The sequence below is a fragment of the Mesoplodon bidens genome (assembly GCF_964165515.1).
Source record: "Mesoplodon bidens genome assembly, chromosome: 3".
NCBI lineage: Eukaryota > Metazoa > Chordata > Mammalia > Artiodactyla > Ziphiidae > Mesoplodon > Mesoplodon bidens.
The window spans coordinates 85640794-85662835 of record NC_138178.1 but is presented as its reverse complement, the minus strand read 5'-3'; the positions used below and the strand labels follow the sequence as shown (position 1 = coordinate 85662835).

General features: G+C 36.4%; 1 protein-coding gene across 9 annotated transcripts in view; it reads right to left on the bottom strand.

Annotated features, from left to right (window-relative positions):
• Positions 1-6935: 6935 nt before the first annotated feature.
• Positions 6936-22042, bottom strand: part of GABPB1 (GA binding protein transcription factor subunit beta 1) — a 75205-nt gene continuing 60098 nt past the window's right edge. For 4 of the 9 annotated variants that reach the window (XM_081229604.1, XM_081229603.1, XM_081229607.1 and 1 more), the window contains exons 7-9: positions 20608-20793; positions 17253-17368; positions 6936-8441 (exon numbers count right to left, since the gene is read on the bottom strand). In XM_081229604.1, coding sequence (XP_081085730.1) covers positions 8289-8441; positions 17253-17368; positions 20608-20793 — 455 coding nt within the window. In that variant the 3' untranslated portion in view covers positions 6936-8288. Of the gene's footprint in view, positions 8442-17233; positions 17369-20607; positions 20794-22042 lie in introns of all 9 variants that reach the window. The other 5 variants (XM_081229606.1, XM_081229608.1, XM_081229609.1 and 2 more) reach the window with 3 other exon arrangements.

Here is a 22042-nt window from a genome sequence, read left to right as displayed (position 1 = left end):
ACAGATGTAGGCTAGGGTTAGTCTACAAGAGGCTACATGATAGGAGGGAAGAGGAAGTCCAACTTCCTCCAGGGAGCAACCAGCTGTACAAAGAGCAATCAGGCTTAGCTGCTCACTTAGGAAGGTAGCATAAGGATGGAGTTGACAAATACTGCCTGTCCTAACAGCAGAAAATCACACCTTTTTGTCCAGAGGGTGGGGCTGGGATGACTGACAGTCCTTTATATACCTTCAATAGGTTCTATCTCTTCTACATATTTCTTCAAAATATACTTAGCAAATGTTTACTATGTACAGACCACTGTATCTTGCACTTTTAATCCACATGATTAGATTCAATCTTCACAACCTAGTGAAAGCCATCTTCTATCTCATCCTTGAGAAACTTAGTCTCAAGGAAATTGAAACAATTGGCTAAAATTACACAAAATAATAATTGAGGGGCAGGATTTGAACCCAGGATTATCTGATCCAGTACCCATGTTTTTTCCATCACACCAGGCTGTTTCTCTCAACTTTGGTATCTACAGACCTCTAGGATAAGGGGCTAGTGGAATTTTAATTTTTGGAGGCTCTGCTAAATGCTTCTGAACACTTTAGTACACATCATGTGCAATAATCCAAATACTCATTGTCCTTTCAAATATAATTTAAAACACACAACTATAAAATATCAAAAGAAAAACTTAGTGTAAGAATGGGAAAAAATTACATTAAGTAGTACATTACATCTTCTAAAAATGGTTTAAGTGTGAAAGTTACATCTTTCCCTCACTAATTATCTGAAAAAGCATATATTATAAAAAACGAGACAGTATTCAGCTAAAAGAGAAAAGATTCAAGTTGTAAATTAAAATTCCAGGGCTTCCCTGGTGGCGCAGTGGTTGAAAGTCTGCCTGCCGATGCAGGGGACACGGGTTCGTGCCCCGGTCCGGGAAGATGCCACATGCCGCAGAGCCACTGGGCCCGTGAGCCATGGCCGCTGAGCCTGCGCGTCCGGAGCCTGTGCTCCGCAACGGGAGAGGCCACAACAGTGAGAGGCCCGCGTACCACAAAAAAAATAAATAAATAAAATTAAAATTCCATTCCACCTTTAATAGGCTCCTTGAGTGTTAGACCGATATAACAATTGAAATTCTAACTCAGCCTGGTATTGAGAGTTGCACATAATACTCAGTAAACATGTACTAACTGAGACAATTAAAAAAAGTTTTAAGTCACACAGTGGGAGAAGATATTTACAACTCATGCAACCAGCAAAAGATTAGTTTCCAGAAAAATATTAAACTTCAACAAATCAATAAGAAAAACTATCCAATAAAAAACAGGCCATGAACTAGCAATTCAGAGAAGAATAAATGCTAACGGACCAGAAACAACAGGGAAAAAATGTTCAACTTCACTAATAATAGGGAATTGCAAATAATGAGAACAATTTCATATCAATGTAGGCTGGCAAAAACAGTGTGACAATATCATGTGTTGGTGAGATGTGGGGAAATGAGAATTCTCATCACTATTCAGAGCCACTCTGGAAAGCAATTTGACAATGTCTAGTAAAATTGCCTACCCTCAATCTAACAATTCCATTTTCTGGGGAAACCTAGAACATTCATGCATGTAAGGAGATAAACATACGAGGATGTTCATTACATCACTATTTATAATAGCCAAAAATAGGAAGTGACACATCTATACATAGAACAAAGGATAAATACATATAGTATATTTATTTAATTTTATAAGTCAAAATGAATGATTAGATACTCAGATATGAATGTCTAAAATATTGATGAACTGAAAAAATTAATATGCAGAATGACATATGTATAAAATGATAACTTTAACAAAGTTTAAGAACCACAGATACGTTACCCTATATTTATGAAATTTGGTACACAGAAAAAGCATGAAAATGTAGATAGAAAAATACGTTTCAACCTCAGGATAGTGGCTGTCTTTAGGAGAGAGGAATGAGATGAGAAAGGGGAAAAAAGGGATTTCAACTACATCTGTAACATTCAATTTCTTAACAGAAAAGAATTGAAGCAAAGAAGGTAATTTTAAGATTTATTAAATTTGTAGAACACTCCTTAACACCATACACAAAAATAAACTCAAAATGGATTAAAGACCTAAATGTAAGGCCAGACACTATCAAACTCTTAGAGAAAACATAGGCAGAACACTATGACATCAATCACAGCAAGATTCTTTTTGACCCACTTCCTAGAGAAATGGAAATAAAAACGAAAATAAACAAATGGGACCTAATGAAACTTAAAAGCTTTTGCACAGCAAAGGAAAACATAAACAAGAGGAAAAGACAACCCTCAGAATGGGAGAAAATATTTGCAAATGAAGCAACTGAAAAGGATTAATCTCCAAAATTTACAAGCAGCTCATACAGCTCAATATCAGAAAAACAAACACCCCAATCCAAAAATGGGCAGAAGACCTAAATAGACATTTCTCCAAAGAAGATATACAGATCACCAACAAACACATGAAAGGATGCACAACATTACTAATCATTAGAGAAATGCAAATCAAAACTACAATAAGGTATCACCTCACACCAGTCAGAATGGCCATCATCAAAAAATCTACAGGGCTTCCCTGGTGGCGCAGTGGTTGAGAATCTGCCTGCTAATGCAGGGGACACGGGTTCGAGCCCTGGTCTGGGAGGATCCCACATGCCGCGGAGCAACTAGGCCCGTGAGCCACATATACTGAGCCTGTGCGCCTGGAGCCTGTGCCCCTCAACAAGAGAGACCGCGATGGTGAGAGGCCTGCACACTGTGATGAAGAGTGGCCCCCGCTTGCCACAGCTAGAGAAAGCCCTCGCACAGAAACGAAGACCCAAAACAGCAAAGATAGATTCATTAATTAATAAACTCCTACCCCCAACATCTTCTTTAAAAAAATAAAAATAAAAATAAAAATCTACAAACAATAAATGCTGGAGAGGGTGTGGAGAAAAGGGAACCCTCTTGCACTGTTGGTGGGAAGGTAAATTGATACAGCCACTATGGAAAACAGTATGGAGGTTCCTTAAAAAACTAAAAATAGAACTACCATATGACCCAGCAATCCCACTACTGGGCATATACCCTGAGAAAACCATAATTCAAAAAGAGTCATGTACCACAATGTTCACTGCAGCTCTATCTACAACAGCCAGGACATGGAAGCAACCTAAGTGTCCATCGACAGATGAATGGATAAAGATGTGGCACATATATACAATGGAATATTACTCAGCCATAAAGAAACAAAATTGAATTATTTGTAGTGAGGTGGATGGACCTAGAGTCTGTCACGCAGAGTGAAGTAAGTCAGAAAGAGAAAAACAAATACCGTATGCTAAAACATATATATGGAATCTAAAAAAAAAAAAAAAAGGTCATGAAGAACCTAGGGGCAAGACGGGAATAAAGGCGTAGACTTACTAGAGAATGGACTTGAAGACACGGGGAGGGGGAAGGGTAAGCTGGGACAAAGTGACAGAGTGGTACTGTATATATGGACATATATACACTACCAAATGTAAAACAGATAGCTAGTGGGAAGCAGCCGCATACAGCTCGGTGCTTTGTGACCACCTAGGGGGGTGGGATAGGGAGGGTGGGAGACGCAAGAGGGAGGGGATACGGGGATATGTATATATGTATAGCTTCACTTTGTTATAAAGCAGAAACGAACACACCATTGTACAGCAATTATACTCCAATAAAGATGTTAAAAAATTTTATTAAATTTGGGTGGTAGGTACATGGATGTTTGTTAAATTATTCTCTATGCCCTTCTATATGTTTTGAGTTTTCATTAAAACAACTGAGTATTAAATTGTATCTAACAAAAGTAGTAAACATTCTTAATATGCTTCAGTGCTTGATGCTGAGAGTCAACTAATCATACTTGGCAGAAATGTTTGGAAGCAGAGTCAGTTCTCTGGCAGACCGAGAATTTTTTATAAAAAGAGACTACAGATTCATTTAAGTGTAAGCTTTCTTAATGTTATTTTTGTATAGCAAAATATGCAAATGCAATTTAAACTTTAAATTATTCTTGAGAGTTATAAGGATGGCAGGCAAAGGACAATTATGAAAAATAGTAATACAAAAAATGAATGCTTTTACTTTTATCTGGCATGCAAGAAAAATATTTTCTTACAGAAAAACCAAGGAGACATTAAAATAATTCATAAAATTCAAAATTATAATCCATGTAATTAATCAGTAGTAAGACTGTAATTGCATATATTTATATATGTAGAAAACATTACATATCAGCCATGCACATGAGATCTAAACTGTTCAAATGAAAATTTGAGTAAGCACTTAATAAAGTACAGTGGATAGAATCACAGAGATCAGGTCAAAATTTTTCCAGGAAGAAAACAGTTTTGGGGGGAATTACAATACTTATCTAAAAATGAAGAGCCCCAAGAACTATATCTAAATTATATTCACTACTTGATTATCATTAATGTGAAATATTTTTAAAGGATCTCAGGGTATCAAAATGAGGTAAAAAACTATAAGACTATCTATATATTTGGAAAATACTTTTAATAAGTCACAAAAATAATGATATCAAAATTTTGACTTGGAACCAGAAGCGTATTTTCCATCACAAATTACACAAAGTAATCTGAGAATGAATTCAAAGAGCTTACGTCAAACTGAGTCCATGTGCATTGAGATGTTCTCACCTAACATAGAGAAAGCAAATAGCAAACATCATTCAAAACTACAAGAGACTAGTTATCTATAATGAAATCCAAGTACAGTAAATATGACTTAATAAAATAACAAATATATTAGTTAGTTCATTCCTAAGTTGATCTGACATGATGGAAGGAGATATTTACTCAATAGAAGCTAGGTGAATAGAAAATTTTTTTTTTCTATTTGCTATATAAGCCTGAGTCTCAATGCCTTGGGAACCCATCCATATGGATATAAAGGTTCCTACAATTGTTTTGTGATTTTATCTGAAAAGGGTCTTCTTCTTGATACATTTTGTCAGTTCTCAAGATCTTTCAGGTATTAAGACACAAAGAAACTTTACAGATTTCATCTGGAAGAAACTTTGTACAGAGTAAGACAAAAAATTAGTCATACCAGCATAAAGTATCCATAAATATCTATCAACTCATCAGTTCCTGTTATGGGCAAGGGTTTCTTCTGATTTTCAATAAATAGTACCATAAATGACCATGTTGAAGAAACATACTGGCATAGATTTTCATTAGCAATATGTTTTGGATAAACATTTTGTACACAGACCTTTCTGTTAAAAACAAGTATAGTCCAAATTATATATTCACATTTATTTCCTTCTCTCTTTAGCTGTTATTTTGAACGTCACAGAAGAAAGCTCTCCAACTCCCAACCCTCCACCATCATAAACAAATAAAGCAATCCAGTGGTAGAGTAAAAGAAAAACTACCTGCTGTTGATATCAGGAAAGATTGACATAAAAAATAACTTCTAAAAGCCAGTAAAAATAAATGACAACACAAGCCCTTTGGGGAAGTAACTGAGACATAAATAAAGTAACAATAAATGAAAATTAGTTGAGAAGCATAGTCTCTGCAGATACCAGTCATCAGATGAGGCTTCCTGAAATCATCACAGACCCAACCTAGAATTTGTAACCCCAGAGTTCTAGCGACTATATACAGTGAAGTTTTAAAATCTTAAACAATTAGGCAATCAAGACATCTAATGAACTCAGTGTCTAGACAGTACATAACCAGTACTATTCCAGATGCACGGAACAGAAACTAATTCATTACAAGGAATTAGTTCATTAGGCCCTAACATTTAGGGCATCAGAGCTTGATTCTCTCGCAGAACCCTGGTTGAGAAGGGCTGCTCAAGAAGGTGTTTGTTCATTTAAAATCAATATCTCATTCCCTTCATGAATATACAAACATCCTCAACCCAATACAAAAATTAATATCCCCATGCATTTTTGTTTACCACACAAATACTGAAATAAAGGAAAGTGTGGGCTGTTTTCTAAAAAAAATAAAATAAAGGTGTTTGTTCACACATAAGTGGAAATAATTAGCCATCAATGTGGCAACCTGATGACCTTTAACTATGAATCCATTATTATGTACTGGAAACACATTAAGTGTGGATTTCTGAAAACTTTTATTATTATTTTATTCTGTCAGTTCTTTTAATCTTCTGCCCATAACACCATTGAGAATAAGTAGAATGCAAAGCTTTCCCAACCCACCTCAAAACGGAAGCTAAAAAGAAAAAGCAAATGCTTTTTTTAATTATAAATTCTTGTTTAAGTTCTGATTTCATAGTACAGTGAATCAGGTGTAGATGATTAAGGAATTAAACAAGTCCAACATACAGACTCTGAAAAACGTGGACTTCCCCCAGACATTTCAATGTCTACGTGATACTATCATACACTTATTCCTCTTAAGTATGAATTATTTTCTCCCATCTATGGCAAATGTTATTATAGATCAAAATTCTTTCGTGCACCAGGTAGTTTCTAGCAGAAGAAAAAACTAGAAATCAAAGAAGACATTAAATTCACTTTCAGAAGCTAGTTTCCAACACTTTCTCAAGGATCTTCAGGGCCAATCTGGTCTTGGAAGCAAAACTATAGAGTGGGGTGAACACGCTGCCCCTGCTCTACTCTGACACTGCATACGTTAGGGTACCCTTCCTAACATAACAAATCCATAAATGCACTAACGTACTAAAAAACAGAAACAGAAAAGCAGCTTCACACAACTGAAAATATGCCTTGGCATTTGTAAAACCCAGTTTTAGATACTTTTAAGACTCAGTGTGAAGAATTTATATTTTCATACGTGGAATATGGCCGTAATACACAGAACAAACTTTTTAATGTGAATAAAATGTGGTCAAAATATAAGACTACACTGAACATATGTGGAAAAGATATTTAATTGTAAAATAGAAAAGTAGGGCAGAGTACAGTTTTAAGGGTAATTGCTTCTTTATACAGTATAGGTAATCTAGAAGGGTCTTAGGGTTAAACATTTTCATAAAGCAATAAAACATTAAAAAATAAAACAAGAAAAAGGACTTGAAGTTATGTTTACAAAAAAGAAGGAACACTATGTCAGAGTTTAATGTCCATACACTGTGGAATTGAACAATATTATGATGAGAGCCAGTCACAGCACAGACATACAGCTTTCACAGGGAAAGTAAAAGTTATGTTAGACATATCTATAGCATCACTGTAGTACAAAAAGTTCCTGTTCTACATACAAAAGCATTTTTTTTCTGTAAGAATAATTTCCTGGGGGGAAAAAGAGTCCATGAAGTATTTCAGAAACCCATATGCTTTGAGTTTTCTGAAAACATTATCTTAAAATCCAGTGCCTTAAAGTGCTTTCATGTGGAAATCATGATGGAAGGCACAGAATAGTTTCACGTCCCCACTATGAAATTTTCAAAAAAGCATAGATTTTGCAGTTTGCAAATTCAAGGTATCTTGTAAGCTGCTCCTTCCAAGAACATTGTCGTTCCAATAAAACCAGCTGCTAGCTTACTTAGTTTCAATGACCTATAGAATAAAAGGGTTTCTTTCTTTGCTAGTAACTTTCAACATCTTTGTGGGAAAAATACCTATGCAAGTGATGCATTTTGAAATTATAAAACATGCAGAATATGTACAAACAGAAAGTTTTAAAAATATTTGCTTCATATACATGTAAATCTACTTGGGTATAGCTGAAATTGAACAAATATAAAAATTTGCTTTCTAAAAAATGTTTTCAGAGAATCTGAGACAACTTAAAGCTGTACAAGATTTCCTGGGAGAAATCTTCTCTTCATATAGAAGTTTATACCTACAGGAGTAATTCCAGCATCAGTCCACCACAGGGTTATTACATAACATTTGGTCTAATCAACAACGATCACCCTTAAAACTGTTCTGTTTCTGAGAAATTAAGGTTTGTACGAAAATCAAAAAGAATTCACAAAAAACAGTGGCTTATTGTGTTTTGGGATCTCTTCAACAATCTTTATCAACGCATTTGCAACTGTAAAAAAAAAAAACTATTTACAGACTTCAGTTTTAAATACATTTCACAACTTCTAAAGTAAAGTTTTATGTTACAAGAATTCAGAGCTCATGGCTTAAGTCCAATTATCAAGCTGCAGTCTCTTTTATTATCCTGTCTTCCCATGACTGCACCTTACTGTGTACAGTTCAAGACTGTATTCTTTCTTGACCAAAAGTAAACTCAAACTATATGTTCATTTCAATTAAACAGCTTCTTTATTAGTCTGAAGACGAGTCATAGCTTCTAATTTCTGTCTGTAGGCCTCTGCTTCCTGTTCTTTCTTTAGAAGTTGCTGTCGATATTTTTGTGCTTCTCGATTAGCTTCATCCAGCTGTTTCTGAAGAGCTTCTCTCTCCTAATTTAAAAAAAAAGTTTTTTTTTCAATTGTTGCACAAATACAATAACACATACAAGCATGCATCTTTCAAATAAAAAAATTTGTAGTAGCTAAAAGTAGCCACGTATTGATATTTCTAAGACATCTTGCGTTTTTCACCAATTCCCTTATAATTAAAGCCCTAATTTCGAGCTCCACACTACGAGATACAGATTAGTTTCTGACCTCAAGGAAATTATTTTCTAATTAGAAATAAGACTAACATAATGAACCCAAATTGGGTACCTGTACTTTTTTTTTTTTTTTTTTTTTTGCGGTAGGCGGGCCTCTCACTGTTGTGGCCTCTCCCCTTGCAGAGCACAGGCTCCGGACGCGCAGGCTCAGCAGCCATGGCTCACGGGCCCAGCCGCTCTGCGGCATGTGGGATCTTCCCAGACCGGGGCACGAACCCGTGTCCCCTGCATCGGCAGGCGGACTCTCAACCACTGCGCCACCAGGGAAGCCCGTACCTGTACTTTTATACATACTACAAAAACTAGTGAAGAACTTTAACAGGGAAATATACCACCATACCTCTTCACATCTTTCTGTGATGTTAAAAAGCTACTAATTAAATGTTAAAAAGCTACTAAAGACACAGACCTACTTGAGAATGGACTTGAGGATATGGGGAGGGGGAAGGGTAAGCTGTGACAAAGCGAGAGAGAGGCATGGACATATATACACTACCAAACGTAAGGTAGATAGCTAGTGGGAAGCAGCCGCATAGCACAGGGAGATCAGATTGGTGGTTTGTGACCGCCTGGAGGGGTGGGATAGTGAGGGTGGGAGGGAGGGAGATGCAAGAGGGAAGGGGTATGGGGACATATGTATATGTATAACTGATTCACTTTGTTATAAAGCAGAAACTAACACACCATTGTAAAGCAATTATACTCCAATAAAGATGTAAAAAAAAAGCTACTAATTACAAAAAAATTAATATTTATTGAGCACCCATTATATATATAAACAAGGTGATTTCCAATAACAAGTCTCTGAGACAGACATTATGCCCATTTTACAGACGAGGAAAATGATGCTTAGAGACAATGCAGCTTTCTCATGGTAACACAGTAAGGAGTCAGGGTTATGAGGTTCTAATATTACTGCTTTTAAAACTATCTTTCCTGCACCTAAAGCAATTAGAGAAAGAAGAACAAAAACATCCCAAAGTTAGCAGAAGGAAAGAAATCATAAAAATCAGATCAGAAATAAATGAAAAAGAAATGAAGGAAACGATAGCAAAGATCAATAAAACTAAAAGCTGGTTCTTTGAGAAGATAAACAAAATTGACAAACCATTAGCCAGACTCATCAGGAAAAAAAGGGAGAAGACTCAAATCAATAGAATGAGAAATGAAAAAGGAGAAGTAACAACTGACACTGCAGAAATACAAAAGATCATGAGAGATTACTACAAGCAACTCTATGCCAATAAAATGGACAACCTGGAAGAAATGGACAAATTCTTAGAAATGCACAACCTGCCAAGACTGAATCAGGAAGAAATAGAAAATATGAACAGACCAATCACAAGCACTGAAATTGAAACTGTGATAAAAAATCTTCCAACAAACAAAAGCCCAGGACCAGATGGCTTCACAGGCGAATTCTATCAAGCATTTAGAGAAGAGCTAACACCTATCCTTCTTAAACTCTTCCAAAATATAGCAGAGGGAGGCACACTCCCAAACTCATTCTACGAGGCCACCATCACCTTGATACCAAAACCAGACAAGGATGTCACAAAGAAAGAAAACTACAGGCCAATATCACTGATGAACATAGATGCAAAAATCCTCAACAAAATACTAGCAAACAGAATCCAACAGCACATGAAAAGGATCATACACCATGATCAAGTGGGGTTTATTCCAGGAATGCAAGGATTCTTCAATATACGCAAATCAATCAACGTGATACACCATATTAACAAATTGAAGGAGAAAAACCATATGATCATCTCAATAGATGCAGAGAAAGCTTTTGACAAAATTCAACACCCATTTATGATAAAAACCCTGCAGAAAGTAGGCATAGAGGGAACTTTCCTCAACATAATAAAGGCCATATATGACAAACCCACAGCCAGCATCGTCCTCAATGGTGAAAAACTGAAACCATTTCCACTAAGATCAGGAACAAGACAAGGTTGCCCACTCTCACCACTCTTATTCAACATAGTTTTGGAAGTTTCAGCCACAGCAATCAGAGAAGAAAAGGAAATAAAAGGAATCCAAATCGGAAAAGAAGAAGTAAAGCTGTCACTGTTTGCAGATGACATGATACTATACATAGAGAATCCTAAAGATGCTACCAGAAAACTACTAGAGCTAATCAATGAATTTGGTAAAGTTGCAGGATACAAAATTAATGCACAGAAATCTCTGGCATTCCTATATACTAATGATAAAAAATCTGAAAGTGAAATCAAGGAAACACTCCCATTTACCATTGCAACAAAAAGAATAAAATATCTAGGAATAAACCTACCAAAGGAGACAAAAGATCTGCATGCAGAAAATTATAAGACACTGATGAAAGAAATTAAAGATGATATAAATAGATGGAGAGATGTACCATGTTCTTGGATTGGAAGAATCAACATTGTGAAAATGACTCTACTACCCAAAGCAATCTACAGATTCAATGCAATCCCTATCAAACTACCACTGGCATTTTTCACAGAACTAGAACAAAAAATTTCACAATTTGTATGGAAACACAAAAGACCCCGAATAGCCAAAGCAATCTTGAGAACGAAAAATGGAGCTGGAGGAATGAGGCTCCCTGACTTCAGACTATACTACAAAGCTACAGTAATCAAGACAGTATGGTACTGGCACAAAAACAGAAAGATCAATGGAACAGGATAGAAAGCCCAGAGATAAACCCACAGCCATATGGTCACCTTATCTTTGATAAAGGAGGCAGGAATGTACAGTAGAGAAAGGACAGTCTCTTCAATAAGTGGTGCTGGGAAAACTGGATAGGGGCATGTAAAAGTATGAGATTAGATCACTCCCTAACACCATACACAAAAATAAGCTCAAAATGGATTAAAGACCTAAATGTAAGGCCAGACACTATCAAACTCTTAGAGGAAAACATAGGCAGAACACTCTATGACATAAATCACAGCAAGATCCTTTTTGACCCACCTCCTAGAGAAATGGAAATAAAGACAAAAATAAACACATGGGACCTAATGAAACTTCAAAGCTTTTGCACAGCAAAGGAAACCATAAACAAGACCAAAAGACGACCCTCAGAATGGGAGAAAATATTTGCAAATGAAGCAACTGACAAAGGATTAATCTCCAAAATTTATAAGCAGCTCATGCAGCTCAATAACAAGAAAACAAACAACCCAATCCAAAAATGGGCAGAAGACCTAAATAGACATTTCTCCACAGAAGATATACAGACTGCCAACAAACACATGAAAGGATGCTCAACATCTTTACTCATTAGAGAAATGCAAATCAAAACTACAATGAGATATCATCTCACACCAGTCAGAATGGCCATCATCAAAAAATCTAGAAATAATAAATGCTGGAGAGGGTGTGGAAAAAAGGGAACACTCTTGCACTGCTGGTGGGAATGTGAATTGGTACAGCCACTATGGAGAACGGTATGGAGGTTCCTTAAAAAACTACAAATAGAACTACCATATGACCCAGCAATCCCACTACTGGGCATATACCCTGAGAAAACCATAATTCAAAAAGAGACATGTACCAAAATGTTCATAGCAGCCCTATTTACAATAGCCCGGAGATGGGAACAACCTAAGTGTCCATCATCGGATGAATGGGTAAAGAAGATGTGGCACATATATACAATGGAATATCACTCAGCCATAAAAAGAAACGAAATTGAGCTATTTGTAATGAGGTGGATGGACCTAGAGCCTGTCATACAGAGTGAAGTAAGTCAGAAAGAGAAAGACAAATACTGTATGCTGACACATATATATGGAATTTAAGAAAACAAAAATGTCATGAAGAACATAGGGGTAAGACAGGAATAAAGACACAGACCTACTAGAGAATGGACTTGAGTATATGGGGAGGGGGGAAGGGTAAGCTGTGACAAAGTGAAAGAGTGGCATGCACATATATACACTACCAAACGTAAGGTAGATAGCTAGTGGGAAGCAGCCGCATAGCACAGGGAGATCAGCTCGGTGCTTTGTGACCGCCTGGAGGGGTGGGATAGGGAGGGTGGGAGGGAGACACAAAAGGGAGGGGATATGGGAACATATGTATATGTATAACTGATTAAATTTGTTATAAAGCAAAAATAAAAATAAAAAATAAAGATGACAAAACAAACAAACAAACAAAAAAAACCTATCTTTCCTGGGACTTCCGTGGTGGCACAGTGGTTAAGAATCCGCCTGCCAATGCAGAGGACACGGGTTCAAGCCCTGGTCCAGGAAGATCCCACATGCCACGGAGCAACTAAGCCCGTGCACCACAACTACCGAGCCTGCGCTCTGGAGCCCACGGCCCACAACTACAGCCCTTATGCCACAACTACTGAAGCCCGCGCGCCTAGAGCCTGCACTCCACAACAAGAGAAGCCACCGCAATGGGACGCCCGCGTACCACGAAGAATAGACCCTGCTCGCCGCAACTAGAGAAAGCCCCCACGCAGCAACGAAGACCCAAAGCAGCCATAAATAAATAAATAAATTTTTATAAAAAAAAAATAAATAAAACTATCTTTCCCTATGACAGCAAGCAAGATTCCTCATCTTTAAAATGAAGTGCTGGTCTAGATTAGTGTTTCCTAAATTATACCATTTTACAAACCAATAAAATACTAATTTCTCTACTGTGATTCATTATATTATATGCTGTAAAATATATGTATCAAATTCCTGAACAAATTGAGAGGAAAAACACAAATCTGGTCCAATGTAAGTGGTATTCTTTCTCCTCTCCTCACTCTGCCCCTATACAGTTGCCTAAGGGAAAACACTTCAAAGATTCCTTTCCCATACGTCTAGTAAGCACATGGACAAAAACTCAACTTGACCAGGTCCAAGCTCAACCTCATTACAGAAGCCCAGGCCTTCTGCTTGTGGGGGGGGGGCGCTGAGGGTAGGACTACTAATGACAAAAAGAGGCCAGGTTCACACTTTAAGTTCACACTTAAAAGAGAGAACTGAAGGTAAGGGCGAGGGGTAAGAAGCTTGCTGGGAAAGAGGACACTGTGGTCTCTTCCACTGCCTCCTAGACCCTTGTCCGTTGTGAACACCAAAAGATTCCCTACCCTCCACTATTCACATGGTCCACAAGGAGGAACATGTATAATACTCCTGCCTTCCTGTGATCCCACTGCCTTCTCCACACTGGGAATGAAGCTAGATCTAACATTTATTTTTCCTATGAGTCCACCAAATGTGAGAGTGATTGATACAAGTAGTCTCCACATCTTCCAATTACACAAAATGTACAAGTAGAAGAAATGCCTACACCCTACCCTGCTACCCTTTTCTCCTTACTTCAGGCAAGATGCCAGCCTCATATAAGCAACTGACACCAGTCCCTGGCAGTGAACTATGCAGGACTTTGGGCACCAGTGGAAGGGTGGGAGCTAGACCCCTACCTCTGGCAGGAGCACTCACAGCCATGCATAAGTGTTTTACACTTTTACATGTACTAAGAAATAAGATCCTCTGGCAGTCAAAGTTTTGAATATGGATAAAAACTTGCCCTGATTTGGTTGGAAATATTAGAAAAGATTAACTCTAAGGTATCTTCTAGTATTACCTATTTATTTACACTTAGAAACAGCAAGAGATTCACAATTATTTCAGAAGATGAAAGCAGTAAGGAAGATACCTTACACTTCAACTCCAAGCCCAAGCAATATACTATGATTACATTAGGCAATAGAATAATAGAACAAAGAAAGACTTCGAGTTTGCTTTTTTAATTCCAAACAAGATTCTTGAATTCTGCTTCAGCTATTAATAATTATCTTTTAACAGTTTTATGTGTAATTTTCTAATATTCAAATTTATTTTACTTCAGCTATTATAAAGCAAAAAAAAATCATTAAAGTGATTTATCTTCTACCATACCACAATATAAATTTTAGAAGATGATAATAATACAACTAACAGTTACTGAGCATTTACTATATGCTCACCACTGTACTAGTCCTTCACATGCATTCTCATTTAAACCCTACAACACTCTGATAATGTAGGTGCTATTATTTTCCCCTTTTTACTGATGGGGAAGCCAAGCCTTGAAAGGCTAAATAACTTGACCAATCACACTCAGAAAATTATCATTCAAACCTAAATCTGCTTCCAGACTCATATTCTTAACCATTAAGTGTTTTTTTAAAAAAGAGAGAAACTAGGCAGGGTGTATGAGCTCTCTGCTTGTCCACTGAGCTGTCCATTTTCTAACTGCCATGGGTCAAATATGATCCTGTTTTTTATGAAGTTTTACTGAAATACAGCCATACCCACTCATTTCCAAATTGCCCGTGGCTGCTTTCCTACTACAACTGCAGAACTGAGCGGCAAAACACACATTGTAGGATGTGTATAGGGTTTAGAAGCATCCCCAGCCTCTATCCACTAAATGTCAGTGGCATGTCCCTCATTGTGACAACCAGAAATGTATCCAGACATTGCCAAATGTCCCCTGGGGTCAAAATTGCTCCAGTTGAGAAGCACTGCTTTAGAGAAACTTTTTGGGTTAATGGCTAAGCAATCACTTAGAAAGGAATATAAAAGTATACCCTCAAGATAATTCTAGATAACTCTATTGGAGACCTCGGAAAATAAAATCAAAAGAACTCTTATGTACTATAAGGAAATGATTACCTGGTTTTAGAAAACATTGGAGGTCTCTCTTCATTCTGTATCCCCTGCCCACCTCTACCATCTCTACTCACTGTATGCTTCAAAGTCTCTCTGTAATAGCTCTAACATCATGCAACTTTGGCTTGAACATTTCCAGTGATGGAGAGTAAGACTTCCATTACCAGAAAGCTCTAATTACTAAAATTAAGCTAAAAATAACTCGTGAAGTTCTTTATATCAAGCTAAAATTCCATCTCCCTGAAGTTCTAATCTCCTTGGTTCTAGTTAATTTATATACCTCAATTCATACTTTCTTGTTATTTGCCATTATTCTCCTTGGTCTCTGAAAGACTGTAAGAGTGGAATTAGGTTGATCTTTGATGAAAACAGCAATTCTCACTGGTTGTTTGTTAGGTAAATAAAGGTACAGCCTGCACATTCATTATTTTGAAAATGTTGAATTGACATAAATCCACTATACTTCAATTAAAAGAAATGTTGAACTGAGTCAGTTTATGTTCAATAAAAATTCAAGTAATTTAAAAATGTTTTATTAAATAGTTAAAGCAAAGTACATCACAAAATCTTTCTCACTTTATATGCCAGAAAACAAGATCAACTGATTTATCAGTAAAAGACATTAAAGATTTTTAAATAATAAGTATACTGATACCATTCAATGAAATAAATGGTTAGTTTATAAAAACTTCAGTGTACTGAATATCACTTTAAATTTTGATGAAATGAAACAACTCACCCTCAATAATTAAAGTCACAATTTTATCAAACATTCTGGTTAAACCATGAATCAAATTCTTCTTAACTCAATAATATGTCCTTTGAGATTGTGGCGAAAGATGTACCAGTCTTACATGTAAACGAATTTGGGCAAGGATATTTTCTAATTGTCCTCAGGCAGAATTATGTTGCCTTTAGGTGGCATTTTTCTAAATCCTCTCTTTTCTATGATAACAAAGAATTCCTAAATATTCACCAACATTTACTATTCATACATATTAGATATTATGAATGTGTATATAATGAGTATGCTGACTTTTTCAACTCTCATAAAACCCCCAAAATACAGATATTGTTATCTTAAATTCCAATTTGGGAGAAAATAAAACAGGAACTCAGAAAGGTAAGATAACTTGCCCCAAAGCTAATAGGGAGGGGCAAGAGGTGGGATTCAAATCCAGCTCATTTAATTTCAAGTCCAATATTCTTTTCTTTACACTGCAGTTGCTCTTTCAAAGTTATTTAGGAATGATCTTATTTTCATCTGATATAAGTTAATATCAACTTTGGAAAACATAACTTTATTTACAGTCATGTGAGAAAAAAATCTGTGAGGTAATAACTATGGTTTGGTTACACTTACAAACTAGTTTACAATTACAAACTAGTTTGGCAGAGGGAAAAGAAGGTGAATCCTATCACAGTTAGTCCAAATTTAATTTCCTTAAGGGACATTACATTTATCAAATAAGCGGTTACCTATGGCTTTTTACAAAATAACTCAGCTGACAAACTTCAACATTCTTTAAGAGCATCTTCCAGCCCAAATAGTCATTCGCCTTTCATTTTTGCAAGAAAAAAATTTTTTTAGTCAATATATAGTGACATTCCCTTTAGTGACTTGGGAGAATGATGTATATAAATTTAATAGAAAATAAAGGATGCAGTACAAGAACAAAAGACATTCCAATGTTACCATGATGACAGACTTTGTTACAAACAAATTCTTTACTCATTCATTCATTCATTCAATATTTATTTATTGAAGGCTTGCTATATGGATAAGGCAAAAAATTAGACAAAAAAGTACTCATTCTATATCAAAACAATACTGTCAGTAATAAATATAAAAGACAAAAAAAAGAAAGAAAAGCAAATGGAATTTATTTTGGATGACTGCAGCAAAACACACCGGGTAAAAGACTCCTTACTTCTATTTCTGCAGACTCCACCCGGTTTTCAATTATTTCAATACATTGTCTCTTGGCTGGTGGTTCTTCACTTATAACAGTTTCTTCAGCAATGTCTGTTGCTGGTACTGTTAATACTAAAACGAAAAAATGTACACATTACTTCATTTACAGATAGGTTTAGAAGAATTAAAACTAGTCTTGAGATTGTTGATGCAACTCATCTAAAATAAATATATTCCAAAAACAATAATTTCAAAACACTGATTTGCTATTTATGAGAAACGTCCATATTTGTCTTCAACTTCTTGTCTATTTCCTGAAAACTACTTATTGTTTAAGGTACCTACTTATTTTTTTTAATTTTATAGATAATACATTCATTGGCTCAAAATCAAAATAATACTTAACAAGCATATTTTGAGAGGTCTGACTTCACCCTTGCTAAAACAGATACTTTTACTGGTTGCTTATACATTGTTCTTGTGTTCATTTATGTAAAAACAAACATGAATATACATTTTCCTTTTTCTCTCTCTTACACAAAAGGTAGGTACATACAAAACATATATTCAAACATACATAAGATAGATACATCGTTCTGTGTCTGCTTTTTTCACTCCATATATCTAGGGTATCTTTCACCAACACATAGAGAGCTTTCTTTCATTTAGCTGCATTATATTCCACTGTGAGGATACACCATTAGGAACAATGTCTGTTTATAAACTTTGCTTGTTTTTCCACTGGGTTGTTAGACTGTCCCAATTTTTAGTATCTCTTTACATAAATGTAAATATACAGACAGCGAGAGGCTGTCCTTGTTTTGCATACCAGTGCGGGAACATAAACATGACTGTGCAAGCTAAAACTATGCAAAACAATCTTAATCATCAATGGGAAAATTACAACTGTCCTACAGTCTTTAAGGTTGTCAAAACATTAAAAACTCTCCTACTGTCATTTATAAATGTAAATAAATGAAAAAATAGTAAAACTATTATTTATTTAGTACAATGTAATTAAAAACATTAGAAATATTGAGAATTAAAGTATTTCTTTTAACTCATACCATATTACATTACACTTATAAATTCACTCAAGAAGAACTGAGAATTATATGTTTCACTGGACTATCTACATAGTCTATATATTCATTTGCCAGTTATAATTTTTAAATTATGAAAGCTTTAAAAGTTTATTTTAATATTCAGTAGGTTCCTCTCATTGCTCTTCTTTTCTAGTTATCCTTATTCTTCTTCCCTCCTCCTCCATCAAAATAAACTTCAGAATCTGTTTGGCTAATTCCAGAAAAAGACTTATTGGTCTTTGTTATGGCTTGAATTGTGTCCCCCTCAAAATTCAAATGTTGTAAGTCCTAACCCCCAGTACCTCAAAATGTATTTGGAGATAGGGCCTTTAAAAAGGTTAAAAAGGTAAAATGAGATTTTGGTTTTATTTTTGGCTGCGTTGGGTCTTCGTTGCTGTGCACAGACTTTCTCTAGCTGTGGCGAGCGGGGGAAACTCTTCGTTGCAGTGCACAGGCTTCTCATTGTGGTGGCTTCTCTTGCTGAGGAGCATGGGCTCTAGGCATGCAAGCTTTGGTAGTTGTGGCTCGCGGGCTCTAGAGCACAGGCTCGGTAGTTTTGGTGCACGGGCTTAGCTGCTCCGTGGCATGTGGGATCTTCCCCGACCAGGGCTTGAACCCATGTCCCCTGCATTGGCAGGCAGATTCTTAACCACTGCGCCACCAGGGAAGTCCAAAATGAAGTCATTTAAGTGGGTCCTAATCCTATATGACTGGTGTCCTTATAAGAGGTTAGGTCGCAGACAACACACACAGACTGAGGGCTGACTATATCAGGACACAGCAAGAAGGCAACCATTTGCAAGCCAAGGAGAAAGGCCTCAGAAGAAACCAAACCTGCCAACACCTTGATCTTGGACTTCCACCTTCCAGCACTGTGACAAGATAAACTTCTGTTAAGTCACCCAGTCTGTGGTAGTTTGCTATGGCAGCCCTAGCAAACTAATACAGTCTTTTTTTCCTATCACATTACATTTATCAATTAACTCAGGAAGAATTGAGAGCTTTATAATAGTGAGTCATCCTATCCAAAAACATGAGTTTCTTTCCATTTGTTCATCAATGAGATTAGACTGTGTGTATAATGTCAGGTTTTGGAAACAATGTTATATCTGCTTAAAACAAATACTTTGAAAGTTTCTTCTTTTCTATATAATTAGAATTAGTTATTTAAAGCATTGTGAAAGTACCTGGGCTTGATCCAAATCTTGGACCACCAGCAGGAGATTTCTGCATAGCGGTGAGAAAAGCCTCCCAGGCTCCACAGGTCAAGGGTTTCCTCCTCCACTGCTATGGCAACAAAATCGTTCCTTGAGACCTGGTCTCTCTGTAGGGCCATACCTCCACTATCACTCTAAACCAAACCTGGTTTAGGAGAACTTCTACCTCCAGCCCTTCCCTTCCCTAATTCCTTCACAGGCCATGAAGAGGCTTGGTCTCTGCAATCCCAGTTGTTTTCTAAAAGGTTATGTGTACACATACTTTTTTTTGGTGGTGGGGGGGTGGTACGGAGTACTGGGTACTGGGATGCTTGTTCAGATAGGAACTTTCTGCACCTTCTCTTTCTGCTTCCTCCAGCTTTCATGCCCTAGTCTATCTTAATCCTACTTGCAGCACTTCCTACTCAGATTGGGCCCTGTTTTACTGGAAGTGTATATTTATTGCTGATTTCTAAGCTCAGCCCCTTTTCTTGATGTACGACTGGGGGTTTCCCTGAGGGTTCTACTGCCCTGGCTTAGATCTTAAGATGTTTTTGGCAAGTACTTAAATATGGAATTTTGTGGTTTTCTCAGTCTTTTAGGTTCACTAAACATGAAACTGGGGTTTGTTTCATCTATCTTATTACTACTCTCTTATTACTCAAAACGAAAAAGTTGGGACAATTATCAACAAAGCTGCTAAAAGTTGTCACTATGTTCCTACCATAACTCGTCCAACTTCTTTTTAAGTAGCTTTTTTTCACATGGTGTTTTTAAAAGCCCATATGATATCTGAATTGTATTAAATGGCATAGGAAAGTATTGTCCAATACTGATTTTGAATTATTTAGTTAAGCTCATTTTCCAACCAGAATACTTTGGGGCCAATTTCTCTTTCTACCTAGTATACGCTCAGAGAAAGCAAGCTAATTTTAACAGTAGCCTAAGCAAATAAAACTAGGCAATTAAGTCTGCTGCAAAAGGTTACAAAAACAAAATTTAAGGCAAAAATAAATGCTTTGAAAAACATGTCACAATTTCCTGAGGATTAAGAATAAATGCAAACTTTATGTAAATGCCTTCTACCAACCTTGTTGTCCATCTGGCATGGTCACAATGATGGGCTGACCTATTCCGCTGGTTGGAATGGAGTGCAAATTTCCAAGCTGAATTCCATCTGTAACTATTGTGATGACTTGCTGACCCCCTGAACTAACTACTTGCTGAATTGCACCATCCACAGATTCTGCAGTAACTACTTCCTCCGTAGCCACTACTGGAAAAAAAAAATATATGTAAAAATCAGTGAACATATATAAAAGTATGAACAGAAGTTTATTTTTGCTCTGCTACCTTTGCTGTCCTTACTTCTTTCTTATACAGAAAAGCTTTTACATGGTTTTTAAATTCAGTCTCCAGTGGTGTTGTAGATACCTATGTAAACAGTTGACTACAAGTCCCACAATTTACAATAAGTGAGTTCCAACTATCTATGCATGCACATGTTTAAATAAACTATCTTCATTTAGTTCTATGAGGTACGAAATTTAGACGCTCTCTTAAGGTCACAGATATGACAAAGGTTACGCCAACTTAATAAGATTCCACAATCCAAAAAAGAAAATATTGTATGTGGTTATACTCCATTCAAATTTACATATGTGAGTTGATATACATTTCCTATCCAACAAAACATGGAAATTTGTATTCTTCAAGTAGAGAGAATAAACAGTATTCCCTTTTTGGATTGTGTGAGCAAGGGTTGCCTTCATAATAAGTGGCAAATAGATCTGGTACTGTAGGCTATGAAAAAATATATTAACATTTACATAAATAAAATTCAAAACTATGCTCTCAATGTTTTATGAAAGGTTCAGAGAGGATTCTGGCAGCTGAACACAGCACTCCAGGTCTTGCCTAGGTAAAGAAATTGCCAAAATCCTTTCCCACAAGCAATCCTATGCTCAACTACTGATCCCAAAAGACTACACATAGCAGCTTTACTCATAATAGTCAAAAACTTGAAACAAATCAGATATCTGTCAAAAGTAGAATGAATAAATAAACTGTGGTAGATTCATGCACTGGAATACTACACAGCAATTAAAGTGACTCCTGATGTGATGCAACAGGAGGTTACAAAATATCCCTGTGTTCTTACCGGAAATGTTTGACCTGAATCTTATTATTAAGAAACAAATGAATCCAGAATGTGAGTGATCCTGCAGACAACTGGCTTAAACTCTACAAAGATTTCAGTGTCATAAAGAACAAGTGAGGCAGTAGGACTGTCCTAGATTGGGGGAGACTAAAGAGACATAATAATCGAATACAGTGGGTGAACTTTGATTGGATCCTGGGTGAAAACAAACAAATAGTTATAAAGGACATTTTGGCGATAATTGAGGAAACTTGAATATGGACCATATGCCAGATAATATTACTAAATTAATGTTGATGTTTTTAAGAAACATAATGGAACTGTGAATATGTAGGAAGCTGTCCTTGTTCTTGGTAGATACATG